This window comes from Pantherophis guttatus, chromosome 2, assembly GCF_059756535.1.
Source record: "Pantherophis guttatus breed Tessera chromosome 2, ASM5975653v1, whole genome shotgun sequence".
NCBI lineage: Eukaryota > Metazoa > Chordata > Lepidosauria > Squamata > Colubridae > Pantherophis > Pantherophis guttatus.
This window is the reverse complement of record NC_142064.1, coordinates 192,837,446-192,855,619: the sequence shown is the minus strand read 5'-3', so window position 1 is coordinate 192,855,619 and position 18,174 is coordinate 192,837,446. Positions and strand designations below refer to the sequence as shown.

The 18,174-nt window shown below is 45.0% G+C and overlaps 1 protein-coding gene across 1 annotated transcript in view; it reads left to right on the top strand.

Moving 5' to 3' along the window:
• Positions 1-309: 309 nt before the first annotated feature.
• The window catches only part of PITX1 (paired like homeodomain 1), a 43,956-nt gene continuing 26,091 nt past the window's right edge, over positions 310-18,174 (top strand). Inside the window, exons 1-2 of the mRNA XM_034403750.3 lie at positions 310-1,886; positions 4,711-4,766. Of these exons, the coding sequence (XP_034259641.1) occupies positions 4,721-4,766 (46 nt within the window). The 5' untranslated portion in view covers positions 310-1,886; positions 4,711-4,720. The remainder of the gene's footprint in view (positions 1,887-4,710; positions 4,767-18,174) is intronic.

The window sequence follows — 18,174 nt, the reverse complement described above, 5'->3', positions numbered from 1 at the left end:
GAGTGCAAATGAATTTTAAAAAGGGCTCAGATTCAATATTATAACATGTGGTCTTTGTTCTCATATTCATGCTAAATTCAGGTTTTCTTTAAACTGAAACTGCCTTTGTACAACAGGCCTCACCCCGTCCGCCTGACACACACACCACACCACTCCCCGCCACGCCAAGCCAAGCCAGGCATTAACCCAGGCCTTTTCCCAGCTTTGCAGAATCAACCCTTCCCCAGCCCTTTCAGTCTCAGTTCACACTCCCCCTTCTTATCGCGAGATCAAGCGACGTGATTTAACTACAAAGTACTCTTATTGTATGGGACGCCGATTCCGTTCAGCCCCACTTGTCACCGCGAAAGGGTGGGTTGGTTCGTGGGGCAGGTCGGACTAGAAAGGGAACTTCCTTTCACCTCGCCAAAGTGCTGTAAAATAATACAGCTTGGCCAAAAGAAGTGGCCGACCGGGCGAAGGAGAGCAGGGAAGGGATTTGGAATGGGCAAACTGTGCCCGGTGAACCCAGGAAAAAGGACCCGCTTAGGAGTTTATTTTATTTTAAGTAGACTCGAGCACTAATCGTATCGGTGCGGAGCCAAAGCAAGGTTAGCAGGAGAGGCTCCGAGCCCGTCAAGGAAGGCAGGCAGGCAGGCAAGCCAGCCAGCCCTTTTCTCCTCTCCCCGGACCCCCACTCGTTGGCCGGCCACTTAGGCTCCCTTCCGCGGAGGGTTCCCGCCTCCTGTCATTGAGCGCTTTAGCAAAAGGCCTCGCTAACTTGAAGAAAAAGCAGGAGGAGGATTAGGCCTAGCGAGGGAAAGGCATCCCCGCCTGCAAATCCCCAGGCAAAGAGCTTGTTATCCGCTGCCCGGGTGAGGCTCTCCATAATCATCATTCCCCCAGCAAGCAAAGAGGGGGGTGGGGAATGTTAATAGGTCTGTCACTAGCAATAGGGAGCAGGGAACCGAGCCGGCGATTGTGGCAGGGCGCGGGAGGCGAAGGGGAGGGAAAGGGGGCAATTTAAGCGCGCCGAGAGGGAAGGAAACGAAGGCAGCCAATTTGTAGAACCTGCGCCTCGTCAGGGCCGCTCGGGGCCTCCACGTTTGGTTTCTGATTGGGAAGCGTGTGGGGGGGGGGGAAATACAAGAAAGCCGTCGGACAGGGGCGGGGGAGGAGGCGGCCCAGGGCCGGGGTCAGGATAACAATCGGGAGGGAGGAAGGGAGTGGGGGTGCGCTGGTCAAAGGAAGGCCGCCGCTGGATGGACGGGCAATTCTCCTTGGCTGTAAAGAGAGAAGGAAATCCTCCCAAGCGAGGTCTCGGTTGATGCCTTCTGCATCGGGAACCGGCACACCTCTTCGCTGGGGTCGAGACATCCCGGAAACTAGGTCCCTCCGGCCTCGGAAGGCGATCTCCGGTAACGGGGCGGGAGGCCAGGCGGAAGAAGGGCGGCGGGGGCAGCTAGGTGCGGCGGGATCAATCAAAGGGGGCCAGGCTTTCCCCAGCACCATCACCACCCCCGAACGCCCAAATCTCGGTGCGTCTCTGGCTCGCCCGCGCTCTCTCCCCCTCGACAGCGTTTCCCACCCTGCTTGACGTCAGAAGAAACTTCGTGAAGATCTCCCGGAGAAAAAGCCTAAAGCCCCCTGCTCGGGCAGCGCGTACCTGACTGGTGGGCTCTCGGACAGGAGCAGGCGGGGCCAGGCGCTGCAGGGCCACGAGGGAGCGAAAGGGAAGGGCCTCCCGAGCGCCCACCCGGCCGCCCTTCTCAACGCAGGGCTCCGCCAGCGGAGTCTACATGGGACCCCGGGAGTAGTGCCCGGAGCGCTCTGAGCGGAAGCGACCCAATCTTTTCTTGGCTGGGAATAAATACCGTCAGCGAACGAGAAGATATCGAGACACCCCGGTAAGCGCTTCTCGGGCGAGGCGGGCGCAAGGGACGGACTGGAGGGAGAACTGCGGGATTCCGCCGCAGCCTCCGGGGAACTTGGATTTCTCCGTTAGTTTTTGGGGGATATTGGGAACAGTTCTCCTTTGCCCCCACGCCCCGCCCGATCCCAGTCCTTGTATCCCCTCCCTACTTAAGCTCCCTCTCCTAACCCCACTGACTTATGGGGTGCGGAGACTTGGGGGGGGGAGTGTTGTCCTCTGGTCTTGTCTTCCTGTCATACTTCAAAAGGTATGAACTAGTCCGCGACCAAGAGAAATTCTCCTTCAACTCCTCCGAGCGGATTTGCTCAGCGCCCCGTCTAGTCGCGCCAGAGCTTTGCAATCTCCTCCCCGGTGAGGGAAGCTACCGATCGGCTGGGTAACCCGGTCCGCACTCCGCTCCCTTCCCTCTGCCTCAGCACTTTTTCCCCTCACTCCCAAGTCGTCGTCCCCTCGGCTTCCCTAATTGCAGCCTGGGTTTAGCCTTGAAGTTGCAAGTCCTTGACATCTTTATACCTTGTGTAAATTCTCAAAGGTTCCTGCGCTTCGTCAAAGCTGACAAATATACCCGAAAAAATATAATTCCAAGGGGGTTACCTCATTTTGCATAAGGCAAAGTCTGAAATCAAACCAGAACGCCTTTGGCTTAGGGGAGACTCTCGGTGGGACTGTCTAGCGTCAAGGTTGTGAAGAACAATTTTATTCCCTGCTGCTCCCGCTGGATCAGCGTGACAAGGAGCACGCTGGGACGTCGCTAATAAACGTTATATTTTTATGGAATTCGGTTTTCTTTTATGGCAACAGCTACTTGATCTTGGAATATGGGATTATGTATATTTCTATCACACATTCGAGTATATTGCAGTGGAAAAAGACTAATTTAATGTAATATTTCACAGGTGTGTTTTTCTAGAGGTTATGAGAATCCAAACGATTTTCTTGCAAACAGCCATTTTTTTTTCTGCCAGATTTAATTTGCCCAACGTGGATTTTTATAAGCCAAATGGAAATAAAGAAATAAAGAAATTTCAATCCTTGCAAAGACAATTTTAATAAAGAGAAATTAATCTTAACAGGAAACATTTTAATTTAAAGAAATACAAAGGCTCAGGCAAACGTAAAAGTTAATTAAAAGTATTTATTTATATGGAGGAAATCAAACTTTCCTTATTTAAATTAAAAGTCTAAACAGAAATTATGGTAATAATAAGAGCAGAAATAAGTTGATTGCAGAATTCAGAGTTCGACAGAAATTGCTGCCATGTTAAAATACTGTTCCTTATAATAGAAATTCCTCCTTAGTTTGGCTTTTTGGATTCTACATATAGTTTAAGACAGAATACTTAGATTTAAGCAGATTTAGATTTAAATCATTCTTCTTTAACTTAAAACATACACATGTTGATAGTACATCTTGGCATTATTTCAATGGATCCGTATTTGTTTGTTTAGGAATACAGTTTTACTTGGAAGTAAATCCCATTTCTACCAAGGGTACTTGCTTTTTAACAAACATATGTTTCAAATTGGAGTGCCAATCCCACAATCAGTTTAAATCCAAACACAACTCTGGCTTAAATGGACTGTGGATTTAAAATACTTCTTTCCTTGAAATAAAACAAGTACACAAGCAATTATTGTAGCCAATCAACAATTGACATGTTTCTTTGGAATATGACAGTTTGCTCCCCACCCCACTCCCCAAAGCTGTATATCTCAATACCTGCCTTTCTGTGACACAGTTTTCAATCTGTTCATGTTGATCTAAAAATATCATGTAACCTGACAATGTATGATATTAAACTTTATACTGGAAGAAGGGGAACACTTTCCTATCAATGCACTGAGACATATAATGTTTCCAATATTGGTTGTAAAATAAACTGGAATCTGTTGTTATAATATTAGCTTTTTCTGCCAACAGCCTGCCGTTGGCATTATATAATATTTAGGGTTTTTTTAGTTTCAATTGTTCACTTTTGCTTTATTTTCTATTTCCTGACTATCGCCTAGTTCAGAATTACTCCACTAGGTTCCCGTAGTCTGCAAGCTTTCTGGAAATCTGTTCCTACTCCCGCTCCATTAATACTCCATTAGGTAATAGTCCTGGGAAAAATTCAAGAATTTTCTACTCTTTGGGACCTAAGATTGACAAATAATTGAAAGTGAGAATTCCCACTGTTCGTTGTAGGTAGCATTGATATAATTCTCAGAACATACCCCTTTGGAATAAAGTTAGCATATTTGCTTGTGCCCCTGGGGGATTCCCGTGTGACAGAGATTTAAAAGGAGTTGCTGGTAAGAGACTTGCCACAGCCATTTTAAAACAGGATATTGGCCTCCCATTTCACTAGCAGCACTGGCTCTCCCTACCAGATAAATCCTGGCCAGAACCCTTCCAGGTCCCCTTGTCTTCCGCCAAATCGAACTGAACCTGATAGACATCAGAGGGACAACTGAGCTGGTTTTTGTTTAGGACAGCTGGACCGGCTCCCTCATAGCTGAACAAGGATGGTTGGATCACGCTATGAATCTCTAGTGAGCAAATGGCCTAAGAAGGACTTAAATTCAGCACTAAAAATGGAGAGTGTTTCTCCCTCCCCCACATCTTAAAATTTACTTTATTGAATGTTGGCCTTTCCGGGGTATTTCAGTTAAAAAGGGATCTCCCAGACAAAAAAGGGTGCTCCGGTTTTGTTTTTTTAAGTGGCTTTTTTTTTTTTGGCGTTTATATTATTATTTCTGGCAAAGCAAACCCTATAAAATAGTTATTTAATCACGGTGTGTTTTGTTGTTCACAGAGTTTGTGCTATGGAGCTCGGTCGGTCCAAAAGTATCCCTCCCTATACGGATTTAGGTAAGATTGGGTATTTTCGCAGTTGGGCGGAGTGGGGCAAAAAGGGGTTTCGAAGTATGAGATCCGCGATTCCTTTCGCGCCCTGATAAAGCCCGAGAAAGCTCAGTCGTGATTCAAATTCGTCGCTTATATTTGCTTCCAGTCTCCCGATTCCACAGGCCCGGTGTCAGCGGCTGAGTGCCCCGGCTCCTGCTCCTCCCCACCCATCCCACTCCCCAGTCCTTTAGCGAGTGATTACCTATATTAAGATCAAGCGGTTTTTACGAGGCAACCACGGAAACGAGCGGTGCAGAAGCAACTCATGTTTTTGTCACGGTTTTGGCTCTCCGGGGCTGTTGCTTCCGTGTCTGAAGGCACCCAGAGCCAAGTGACGCACCGGGTCTGATGACCCAGGTCAGGCGATCTGAAAAGGGCTCATTTATCTCAAGGGGAACGCGTGTTAGCTGGTACCTATCGGTGGTGCCACCCGGTTTGCAGTGCCTTCCGGGGTAGGTGCCCCTCCCTGGGATTGTCGCGGCTTGAAGTTTCCAGTGTTTCCCTCCTCGAAGGGCAAAATCCGGCGAAGTCCCGAATCAGATCGAACTGCCTGATCTAGATTTGTGTTTGTGCTTGTTTTCGTTGAAATGATTGTTTTTCTTTGAGGCCGCGTTTTTACTGGAAGGTCCTACAGTTGAAGTTTGGGGGAAATGTCTATCATTGACCTTGATGAGTTTTTAATCTCATTTTCTCCCCATCAGAAACTTTTGTTTTCTCCGCTTCTTTTCATTTAACGTCTTAGGTTTTCCTCCTCCCCACAAAACTGAGCCGGTTCCCCGACGAAGCTTCATTATTTATCTGCTTGGGGCAGGAAATACGCCGGCTGTCCCAAGCCTCGAATTTACTTTGAGCAGTGGGCATTATTAGAAGACTTCAGCTATTCGGGGAAATGTCCCGTTAAGAGAGAATTTCTTCCCCACTCCCATCCAACTCCAAATATGCCAGCAATTAAGAGGCTGCTCGAATTAATCATGTATAAGGAGGATGGTTGGGAGGTGGGGGGGAGAAAGCAAGGAGATGGTGGAGGGGATGCAGAGATAGACCCAAAGGGGAAATATAATCTCTGGAGGTCCTGTCGCCTTTCTTTTCAGCCTGGGAAAGGGCCCTGACGGAAAGGAAAAGCTGGCTCTTCGGCCTTTGATTACACTGGATCAGAGAGAGACTGTTAATTCAACACATACCCCGCACGCCCACAAAAGCGCTCCAAGTTCAGAGATGCCCCGAGTAACCTGAGCAGCCCGCTTAACAAACTCTCTGCCCCCTTTTCTCCATGCATACAATTAATCTAAAAGGCATGTTCCCCGTGGGGGAAAGCCAGGAATTCTCCAGGGCTCCCGATCCTGCTGTCCTTCTTCCCCACTCTCCCGAGAGGTTTTTCTGCCTCTCCTTCCCACCCCTTCCCTCCAGAAGCCCTTCTTCTCCTCTGCAGACCGAGAATACTGGCTCGGCCAAGGACCGCTGTTGGCCCTGGAGTGGTGGGTAGGAAATTGCCTGTGGAGCCGAGACAAGAACTACGTGGGGTTCGATTTCATTTGCATGGAATTCACATTAAACGTGGTTCACGTGATTACTTTCTCATGTATGCAATTATTTCTTCCTTCGGCTCCATTACAGATCGCGTGGTCCCAAGTCTGGGAGGTCCCTGGAAGCCATGCCCAAAATAAACCAATGAAGCTGGTCTGGGCAAACGGGTTGGCTGCTGTGGCCCTAAGGCTGTGTTTCTCCTTGAAGACTATTTGGTTGGTGTCTTTTAGTGAGGCCCTTGGCTCCATGGAATCGGACTCCGCAACAGGAGCAAGTCTAGACCCAAAAGGGTAGCCTCGTAATCCAGAGCTGAGTTTTTAAGCAGGTTATAACTAAATTCGGGAGGATTTGATGCCAACAAGCTTTGCCACAAGCTTTGTCAATTGGTATCCTCCACGGAGGGTTTGATCTTATTTTCCACTGAATGAAAAGGTGGCCTTTGCTTTCCTTCTGATAACAATTCTTCATTGACTGCATTTCCATGTCAGCAATTTATAGCATCACCCTCCATTGTTCTGGCAATGCGTCACTGACGCCTTCTGCTTAATACTACTTCCATTTTAGCTAGATGTCCCATTTTAAAAGGGGGGGGAGGGTTTCCAGGTTTGTAGTGTTAATCCTATTTGACATCATTTCCAAATTGTCCAAGATGGAAGTGGAAGGCTACCATGACTAGCCTGTTTGCCCATATTTAAATATTGGACTTTTTTTGAGGCAACCTCAAGTCAGCAGATGATTTTACCAAATCAGCCTATGGCACCCCGATATCTCTCTCTATACAAGCTGCTACCGCCTTCTAGATGTTTTGAGCTTCGACTCCTCTCATGCTCAGCCAACATAGCTGATGGGCATGATAGGAACTAATGCCCATCCCAAGAACTCCCAAGTTCGTACACGCAGTTGTTCTTCCGCATTTTAGACCGGATTCAGGAACATTTTCCAATTCACCTAGGTAATTTCAGGAACTGATTAGCTACGCTTCCTGTTGCTAAGTCTCCCTGGGACTCTTAAGACCATCCCTTAGATGTTTTCTCACCTTCTCTTTGTTTTCTGTCTTTAAAAAAAAACAACACGAATGAGCGATCCAGGCCTTTGTGGATCTCTTCCCCCAAACTTTTCGGTCTGGCTCCAAACCTGCCACCCTCCTTCAGGTTTCAGAAAGGAAGGTTGGGGGTTTTTTTGTTTGTTTGTTTTTGTTTGTTTGTTTGTTTTTTCCCAGCGGAGCGCTCTAGAAATGGTCTGCAGCGACGGGCCCGGGCCTTAGGCTGTTCATAGTTGCTTAGTCTCACGGTAGAAACTATAAAGGTAAAGGTGTCGCTAGTTGCCTTCTTTTGAGGAGCTTTTCTGTTTGTTTGTTTGCTTGCTTGCTTGTTTATTTAGGGACTTCCTGGTCTAACCAGGTGGTCCCTATCCAAGTGCGGGCTAGGGCCGCCTCGGCTGAGTGGCTGAGATCACCCAAGAGCTCTCTGGCTTCAAGTGAAGGAGGATCAGCGCAGCCGGCCGTTTGTCCTTCGAAAATAAGCTTTGGGGTGTTATTTGTCTCTGTCCAAAAAAAAAAAAAAAAAACCCTTAAACTTCCCATTTCTTAGCCCTTGCTGTTTCTTACCTTTCTCCCCCCCCCCCCCAGATTTTGTTCGGGGCTGCCAGTGTATTATTAAAAATCTCTTTCTCCCCGCTCCCCCCCCTCCCCGTCCCTTCGGAGTAGACCTAAGTGAAAGACCCTACATGCTTGGGGGTTGCTCCTCTTTCCAGCCACGCTGCCTCGGGACTTCCCCCCCCCCCGGCTTTCCTTGATATTCCTGCAGGAGGGAAGGGGGGAAGCTCCCAGCTTGTGGTACAGAGTGGGAGTGGGGGGGGGCGAAGGTCTCCAGACCCGGCCGAAAGCGGGAAGATAGGAAGGTGCTCCTTTAGGCCCATTTTGTTCTTTCATCATCGTTGATCTGACCCTCTTCGGCTAGCAATGGCACCTGGACCGCCGAGTCGGCCAGACAGAGGATGCCCTTTTTCCCTCCTTCCCCTGCCTCCGGGAGCGCGCCCTCTAAAAGGCAGGGGTTTCCAAGCAGGGCCGCGGCTTCGCCGGAGGAGTTGAACTCCTGGCCGGGAAAAAGGGCCACCCATCCGCCAGTGAGATCCAGAGCCTTGGCGCTCCCACAAGAAGCCCGGCACTGAGGCGGATCCCCGCGATAGCTTTTTTCTCTCTCTCTCTCTTCTCTCTCTCTCTTTTCTCTCTCTCTCTTTCTTTCTCTCTCTCTCTCTCTTTTTCTCTCTCTCTCTTTTTTTTCTCTCTCTCTTTTTTCTCTCTCTCTCTTTCTCTCCCTCTCTCTCTCTCTCTTTTCTCTCTCTCTTTCTCTGTCTTTTTTTTTTCTCTCTCTCTCTCTTTTTCTTTCTCTCTCTTTCCCCGGGTGATTTTGCCCAGCCGTCGTGAGCAAGCTCTACAGCGGGCATGGTGGACCGTGCAAGCAGCTGAGAGGAAGCCAGGCCAAACTCAAGTTAAAAAGGAGCTCTGGCTCCGAAATCACCACCGCTGCTTTTCTGGCAAGTGGCTTCGACGGAGAGCCGCCAAAGGGAATCACTTTCAGGTCGGTCGCCCTGGGCCTCGGAAAGCTCTTCCGCTTGGCTCTTCCCAGCACTCCTGAAGGGAAAATGCTCTCGAAAAGGCCTGGCTGCCTGCCCTGACGGCGATCGCTTGGACGGGACACCCCCCACCCCTCCATCTCCCGCCGTCTAGCAGGCCAAGAGCCTCGGGGCGGGGCGGTCAGCTTTCAGCCGCCTTGGGAGGAACTGGGCTCCGAGCGCCACGGCCCACCCGCGCCGAGCGGGCTGCCTGCCCTAAAGAGCCACGCCGCGAAAACGCGTTTAGCCTGCCTGTTCCTTCGGGGGAGCTTCCTCCCGTCTAATCCCACCGAAAGGCTTCACTTTGCAAATCTACTTCCCGGGCCCCGGAGAGAATAAGAAAGAGTGGGAGTCGTTAAGGTGGCAGCTTGAAGGGAGGAGGGGGCGATTGCCCTTTGTGCCCTGCTGGACGCTCCACAGAGGTGGTTCACTTTTGCCCCCCGCGCGCGGAGTGGCGACTTGGCTCTTAGTTCAATGGCGCGAGGTGGATTCTTTGCTTTATTTTCACGGGGCTGCCTTAAATTTCAGGGGCCTGTTTTCAGTTTTGAGTGTGCGCGAGGGCGTTCAAACTACAGATGCCACCATGCCTTGAATCAATGTCATTATAGCGCGGCCTAGCTATCAAAGTAAAGATGGGTGGGTGGAGTTTACAACATTAGTTTAGTGTGTTGTATGTGTTCTGCCAATACTGCAGAAAGCGCACAAACTCGCGCGTTATGAGAGGCTACATATTATAATATAAGCCTGCAAGTGTGGATACTGTACATAATGGAAGCAAGGGTGGTTTTGCAGAAGGTATGGAGAGGAATTGGGATTGGTATAGACTGGTTTTAGCTATGTTTCCTTTTTCTAACCCTTTAATTAGTCTGGTTTTTATTTTGGTTTTTGGGGTTTTTTTTACTCCAAAGGTTGCTTATCCCAAAGGAATAGTGTGGTGGGCATGTATGTAAATGCTCTATGCAGAACTCTAAACAGAATGTGAATAACTCAGTAAAGCAATGAATTCACATTCCATGTCTTTAACCCAGCTGGAATTTGATAGATTTAAATATCAATAGTGTGATTGAACAGGAGGTTGCCAGTGCCCTGTGAAGTGTGTGTGTGTGTGTGTGTGTGTGTGTGTGTGTGTGTGTGTGTATATATATACATACATGTGTGTATAGTTAATATTTCGGGTTTCTTCCCGTGTAATTGTGGATATATCCCTAAAAGGGTAGAAGCGACGTTTAGGCAGAATCCCATCTGCCATCATCAGGCTTATGCCAGTAGTCATTTTGCACTAACATTATTAACACTAATATTTCGGAAGAAACCCGAAATATTAACTATACACACATACATACCCGTGAAAACTTACATAAACATATACATACATACATACATACATATACATATACATCATATACATATACATATACACATACATACATACATATACATATACATCATATACATATACATATGTGTGTGTATGTATGTATGTATGTATGTATGTATGTATGTATGTATGTATGTATTTCTCTTTAGCCAGGTTCTTTCAAGATTTTTATGCAGCCCCAGTTCAGTGAAATCACAATCCACTAGTTTCTAGGCTTTTTCAGGCAGCCAGCAAGCACCCTGCTGCCCATTGTGAGACTATATATATATATTGTGTGTGTTTGTGTGTGTATATACCTATGTATGTGTATGCAAGCAGCTAAGAAATCTACAAAAATTAGCAATGTGCAGTATTATAAGATTCCTGAGGATAAACATGGATATAGAAGGGTTTCTCACTTTCCCCAGAGATTAAGACAATGAGCGATTACATGTGGCTATATAAAATAGACATGAAAATCGATGTTATGGCCCTAAAATCTAGGGAGAAAGACATTAGGAATGACCTCAATAAATCCATTGCTAATGAAAGAAGTGCAACACAATCCTAAACAAACTTACAAGGAAGCTGAGCCCCCTCCTCTTGCATTCAAGAGGACCTATGTCTGAATAGACATTTGTCTATCCATCCTAGGATACATATCAACCTCTCCCACTAAAGAAATGGAATGTGGCAGTAGATCAGTCCCAACTTTTACATGTAGTGTAAAATCTGATGTTTTTTTGTTCAAGACCTTGTAAAATATTTTACTCTGATATCAAAAGCCATGTTTGGAGGTCTTTTACTGTGGAAAAATAGATCTCAATTACAACTGGAGCTACTATCTAAGAACATTCAGAAAGAATGCCAATTTAATGTAAAGGCCATTAAATTTGGGGAGGGTAAGGCCTATTAATTTTGAATATAAGGCCATGGTCAGAAGATTTTCTCTCTTCTTTTTCTTGAATTTCCACTGCTAAGACCTTGGTAGTAAGAAGATAGTTGGTGCAGGGCCCATTTTAATTACAGACTTGCTCATTTGTTTTGCTGGTGGAATGTTGACAACATTGAACAACCAACAGACATCTTCTACAACATGGTGTGCTCCAGCTGTTTGGAACTACCGCAAACATTTTCCCAGCAAGCAAGGCTATGATGTTATATTCCAAGCAGATATCATTTTGGGAGAAGCTAAATTAAAGTTTCAGAAAATCTCTGAAGGGTGAAGAGCTTTTGCATGTAGGTTTTGTCAGTTCTTGGGTATTTTTCCCTTTTACTGCATTTTCCTTCTCTCCCCAGCCTCCACCTTCTTAGCTGCACCCTTGAAGAAAGTATTGTGCATTCATTAAGCCAATGACTTGTCCCATTGCGGATTTTTAGATAGAACTTATCTTTTCTCCACAAGATAGAAAATAGCCATTGTTCTTTCCTTCTTGTCTGCAAGAGGCTGATGGGCACATCGTCATTCTATGACCGCACAGGGATTCATTGTCCTCTGATAAAATAGTTACATATTTCCCATAGAAATCCCGGTGTCACTTTGAGTTGGCAAAAGGCACACAATGGAGTCCAGCTCAGGAGCCTGACATAGAAGGGGGGAGCAAACCTTCCTTCCACGATAAGAAGTCAAAGCCCTTTCTTGTAGCTTCTTGGATGCCCTTTACTCTCTAGGCCAACCTTCTTTAAACTGGCGCCTTTCAGTTATCTTGGATTACAACTCCCATAGTCCCGCCAATAAGTGATTATGCTGGCTGGGATATAGGAGGGAATTGCAGGCTTCCACATCTCAAGGACACCAGGTTGGGAAAAAACCATTATCCAAATGGAAGAAGGAGAAGACCATTTCCGTTCAGCTGGTCTCTAGGGCAGCTGTGTTCCTCCAGCACAAAATAGCACTTGGCAAAGTTGCAGTTGGGGGCATTTATTTATTTTTAGACTCTTTCACTTGTGTGGAATAAAACGTGTAAGTTCCCTCCAAGCCAGATCAATTTCGTTATCAACTTGGGTACTGGTATATCTGCATGACAGCATTCCTTCGGTGACTGGCCTACTGGCCCTTGCAATGGAGCCTCCTCTATCCAGGGGTCTCCAACCTTGGCAACTTTAAGCCTGGCAGATTTCAACTCCCAGAATTCCCCAGCCAGCAAAGCTGAAGAGTTAAAGTCGGGCAGGCTTAAAGTCGCCAAGGTTGGAGAGCCCTGCTCTATCCCATCGGCTTAAGACTTTATCTTCTAGAGACCAAGCCACCATGTGAAGCATTGGGGGGAAAAAACATAGAATGGCTTACTAAATTCCTTTAAAAAGAGCATAACATATGAAGCAATAAAGAAGCGACCATCTCAGAAGAGAGTCCACCACCTTTTTGTTTTGTTTTTTTTAATTAGCAGTTCATTATAAACAGGCTTGTCTTCGGCATTTGTTAAGAAGTGGCATCATTAACAAATGAACAATTGTCTATAATTTATCGATGAAATACGAGCTTCTGTAACATTAATAAAGCTGTACAAAATCAGCCCAGGCAGGGAGTCTAGTGGTGCCCTACCAGGGAAATGAGTTGCGTAGGATGGTCATCTTCTTATAAAGATGCAGATACAGATAAAACGCAAGGATAAAACGTATTGGCAACAACCCTGCTGTTTTTAAGCCATTTGCTCCCAGACTCCCACAACTGGTATGCATGTGTGAAAGATAGATAGACACGTTGCATCAGAGTTGTTCTTTTTTCCTTTTTTTTTTTTAACTGACTGATACTAGATAAAGTTAGATTTGCAACCGCACATTCATCTCTTCTGTATTTGTGGGGAACAGATGGTTTTTATCTGGATCACTCTGTTTGAGTGCTCATCCAGGCCCATTTTTGTTCCCATGGAATAGTAGACATTTCAGATTGGCTTGTCATATTTTAACCTCGCTTCCTGAAGGGAGGGGGGAGAAAATCTGATCGATTGCTAATGGTACCTGGTAGAAGTTCAGTAAAACTTCTACCAGGTACAGACTGGTTTAGTTGTTGTTATTTTTAATGGCAAGGTTTCCTTTTCCAAAGTTCAAAATTGCCCAACTCATGCATTTACATTTAAAAGTTTGTGGTTTTTCCTCTGTTCACTAGTAATCAATTAATGCAAATGTTCTGTCGATTTTAAGCATCCGTTAGGGTTTAATTGAATGTAATAATTAAGTTAGTTAATTTACTTTAAACTCAGATTTCAGTTTGAGCTGCCATCTATAAAGGATCCGCTATTGGATCTTTGTAAATTACCCTTGTTTTATAGATTATAGAATATTTATGCTGTATCATATTATTTGAGAAATGACATAGATATATTATAATGTTATGAACATTAGTTAAGGGAATTTCTATTACCTTTACTCATAAATAATTGCATGCAAATGTAACCAATTACACTGAGTGAATATATATGGCAGCCTTCTGTAGAATATATTTCCAGTAAGCATAAGTATAGTATCAGAAGAATATAAAATTTGTTTTATAAATTGTTTTATAAAATTGTGTTCTTGCAGAACATTTTTGAAATTGTCTACAGACCAATTTCACTTCAGGCAATACAAGTGGTATCAGTCTCATAAAATCTCAATTTTAAAACACGAGGTCTACAGAAATGCATATTAATCATTTGGGTCAAGTGGGAAGTAAATAGTTAAAAACAAATCAGAATAATGGGGATTTTTCTGTCGGGATTCCATGGGTATACCTTAAATGCAAACTAACCCCAGCTTTCATGAAAAAGTATGGAATTGCATTAACCTTTGTATGGATCTGACCCACGAAGCGGTTAAAGGGGGCTGAATGCTGGTTAATCCGTTCATGACAATTTGAACCATACAAAAAGTAGATACTGAAAGGATGTAGTCATTAACTCCAGCAAGAAGATTCCCTTGGTGATGTTTGACGTTTACACTTATCAAATCAGATTACAATTATTTATGATGGTGCTATTGGTGATGAGAATGAAGGAGAAGGGGGATGAGGATTGCTGGCTCCGTGTCTACTGTTAGTATGATATTAATGCTGGATCGCCTCGGTTCTCAGTGCGTTCCCTGAAAGGCAGAAAAGTTATGTCCACCAATACACATTTCCGGGTGATCGAACACGGCGGCTGTTGACCTGAAAGTAATCCCGCGATCTCCAATCACCTAATCTCCCCCTCCTCCCAAAAAAAAAAAAAACATTTTGTCCTATGTCTTTTAGTCTACAACATAGTTTATACATGTTCGCTTAACTCGCTAAATTCGATCAGGTGACTTTTGAGCAGAAATGAACAAACTTATGCGGCGCTAGGATCTTTTCTTTGTTTAATGCAGTGGGAAGCCAAGATTGGATTGGGAGTGGACGGGACTGGACAGAACGGAGGAGCGGGGTAGAAATATCTCCTGGCTTTGTGCGCCTACAATAAAAGCTTGAACGGCTTCCAAAATACAACCTTCCTTAAGAAGATCTGGAAATCGGGCGCGGGCCTGATGTTTATCCTGGGGGAATTGTGGAATTTGTCTTAAGACCAGCAAAGTTATCTTTGATTCTTATACCAAATGCAGTCTTTTTTTTTTTTTTTTGCAAAAATGTTTTTATTTTTTAAACAGAAACAACATAAAAACATCAACCTTCCAAACACTTACAGACAGTGTTTCGATCGGTGAAAATCATTTCGTGCTCTCAAAATTTTCAAACTCTCATTATATGACAGATAGTCTTACCTCTAACAAAAAAAACAAGTGCTTAAACATTTTATCCAAATTTCATTTCATATATAATATTTCATCTCCATACTTTATTATCTATCCATTGATAAAATAGCTCCCATATCAAATAATATTGTTTATCTTCCTGTTCTCTTATTTCAAATGTCAATCTACTCATTTCGGCACAATCCAACATTTTCTTAATAATTTCTTCATCAGTAATCATCTTCTCTCCTTTCCAGTTTTTTGCAAATACAATTCTAGCCGCTGTTAATATATTCACAATTAAGTATTGTAATTCTTTGTTAAATGTCTCTGGTAAGATCCCTAATAAAAAATATCTCTGGTTTAAGACCCCAGGATCTTATTACCATATGTGGTGGACATGCTTAGAAGCAAGGAAATTTTGGACTAAGATACACACAGGGTTGGAAAAAATGACAAAGAGACATATTGACCTTAAACCAAATGCAGTCTTGCAGACCTCTCTTTTCCCCTCCCTTCCCCCACATCCTCCTAGTAGTCCATTTAATCCACTTTTCCCAGGCCCAGCACCATCAGCTCGCGCTCCTCTCGGCGGCTTCCAGCCACCAGCACCCCGCGCCCTTTCTAAGAAGCGTCCCAAGGACCGTGGCGGGTCTTCTCCCAGCTTTCTCTCTTCTGGCCCCGCCCCCTAGCACACTATACCTGCCTTTGAACGAGGGCTCTGAACAAGCCACCATCAGCCTCAGAGAGCAAAAGCAGGTGGGCAATCTTTTTTTATTTATTTATTTGATTTATATGCCGCCCTTCTCTGGAGACTCAGGGCGGTTTACAATGCGTTAAGCAATAGCCTTCATACTTTTGTATATTTTATACAAAGTCAGTTTATTGCCCCCACAATCTGGTCCTCATTTTACCTACCTTAGAAAGGATGGAAGGCTGAGTCAACCTTGAGCCTGGTGAGATTCGAACTTACAATAATTGCAGACAGCTGGTGTTAATCACAATGCTTAGTCTGCTGAGCCACCAGGCCCGCGGTCGTATGAATCTTCCCTTCCGAGGGGAAGGTGTCCAGTCAGGCAAAATCCTACTCGAGCTTTCCTATGGGTGAAACGATGGTCGTTTTATTGCTGGCCCTCCAGGATGTGGAGCCCCGAGGGGAACCGGCGGAGGCGGAGGTTAACGGGTGATGTCACGCTCCCGGTTAAATGACCCATCACTGGAACGCTCGGGTCTCTCCGGGCAGGGTTACTAAGGAGGGGGGGGATCCATGAATTTGGGGTTCAAGCAGGCATCCTTTAATCATCCACGTTCCTCATACTATAAAGTGTACGGGAAGGTAAGATGAAGTAGTTAAGCCAACCTGCGATTTTTGTTCTTTTCTGGTAAAAGGCGTCTCCAGGCTCCGCGTTCTTCGTAAGACGAAATAATAAGTGTTTTACTAGCGTCGATTTAGAATTAAAATGATCTGTCTAGTTCCTTTCAATCAACCTTTTCCCAATATGGCACTAAATTCTAAAGCAATATTTTGGCTGGGGATTCTGGCAACTGTAATCCAACTTTAAGTAAGCACTACCGGGCATATTGAGGAAAGCGTTTAAGAAATCTACACTTAGTGCACAATCACAGTGAGTAACCATACACGGGGGTGCTATCCCCAATTATGCAAAGCCATTTGGCTCTTAGAACAAGCAACAGCTATTTGCAAGCCAGCTGGTCCAACCTTCTCTCTAAATGATTGGGATATTTCCGTGAGTGAGTGAGTGAGTGAGTGAGTGATTTTGGTGCCAATAAGTCCAAGTTGACTCCTGGTAACTGTGTTGACTAGTCCTTGCAGTTCTTTATATAAAATGCATTGTTCTAAACTCTATAACTTCATCAGAGTGACCCAATATCCAAAATGGAGAGAAGGTGCAGATATTAAATGTAAAGATAACATTCAGAGTTCTTTTCTTCCAGCAGATCCATGGAACTGCAGGTACACAGAAATGTAAGAAGTGAGGTGGCTTGCCTCTCAAGGACACATTCATAGGCCAAGCATCTTCAGGATGAAATGAGGTTGAGGGGTGTAGGGAAAATATAGAGCCCAACTGGATAACTGGGTTTAAAGTGCAGTCCATCTCTTACCAAAGCATTAAATCCATATCTCTATGGAGCTCACGTAAAACCTAACAAATGTTTTGAACAGCACTGGTCAGGCATTGCATTGCTTAAAGTGCCACTTCTGAAGCCAAGCCAGAATGTTCATAGCAGAAATAGTATTGGGAGAAGAGGGGAAATGCTACTTCAAAACAGGAAGAACTAAAGACAAATTTAAGTTGCCAACTGCTGTAGATTGGGGATGAGACAAAAGCAATGTCATGAGGATATGCCACATTAAAACATTACTGTGACCTGTTAATGCCACAGGTAAGAGACGAACTTGGAAGGGGAGAAAGGATATTGATTGTGTTGACAATTGAAGTCTGCTTCTGCAGGGTGTACTCAGTGAAAATTGCTACTAACTGCGGAGGTCTTGTTGTTTAACTTGGAACATTTCTCCAAGCCACAAACCTGAGGCTTCATTGGGAGATTGAACTGAAAGTCATGGATCTTATCTGTCTATGTACATGTGTGTGTGTGTGTGCACGCACACACGCATGTGGGCTAGTAATAGAAAATACTGCATAATTCTGGACAATTGGAAAAGGAGGGAGAGGGAACCCTGTTGCTAGTGCCGGACAGTACACAGTAGTACCCAGTAGTACCGTAGTAGCAGTATACTACCCAAACAGCAACAAAAAAACCAAAATATAATGCACATAGTAAGAAGTGTAGCGTTCACGCTTGAGCTACTTTGCAATTAACAAAACACAAATATAACAGGCTACAATTACAAACTTAGCAGCAGCAAGTAGCAAACTTAGCAGTAGCAAGAGTTACTTGGGGCGATCTTCAGGCACCAAAAGAAGCTGCACATAGAATTGTTTCGGTCCATCTAGGAAATGAACTAAAAAGAAGCCTTATAAATATCCCAGTAAAAAGTACCGCCAAGCAAAACCTGAGCGCCTGATTCAATACCACCTCTGTCCTTGAAAAAGAGGATAACTGATGGATCCATTGAGAAGGCATGAGGAGTAGAAACAGAAGCTAGGTACCAACTCAGAACCCATTTGGGGCACAGTTGTCTGAACCATTTGGTAGTGTAAACACTGAATGGAA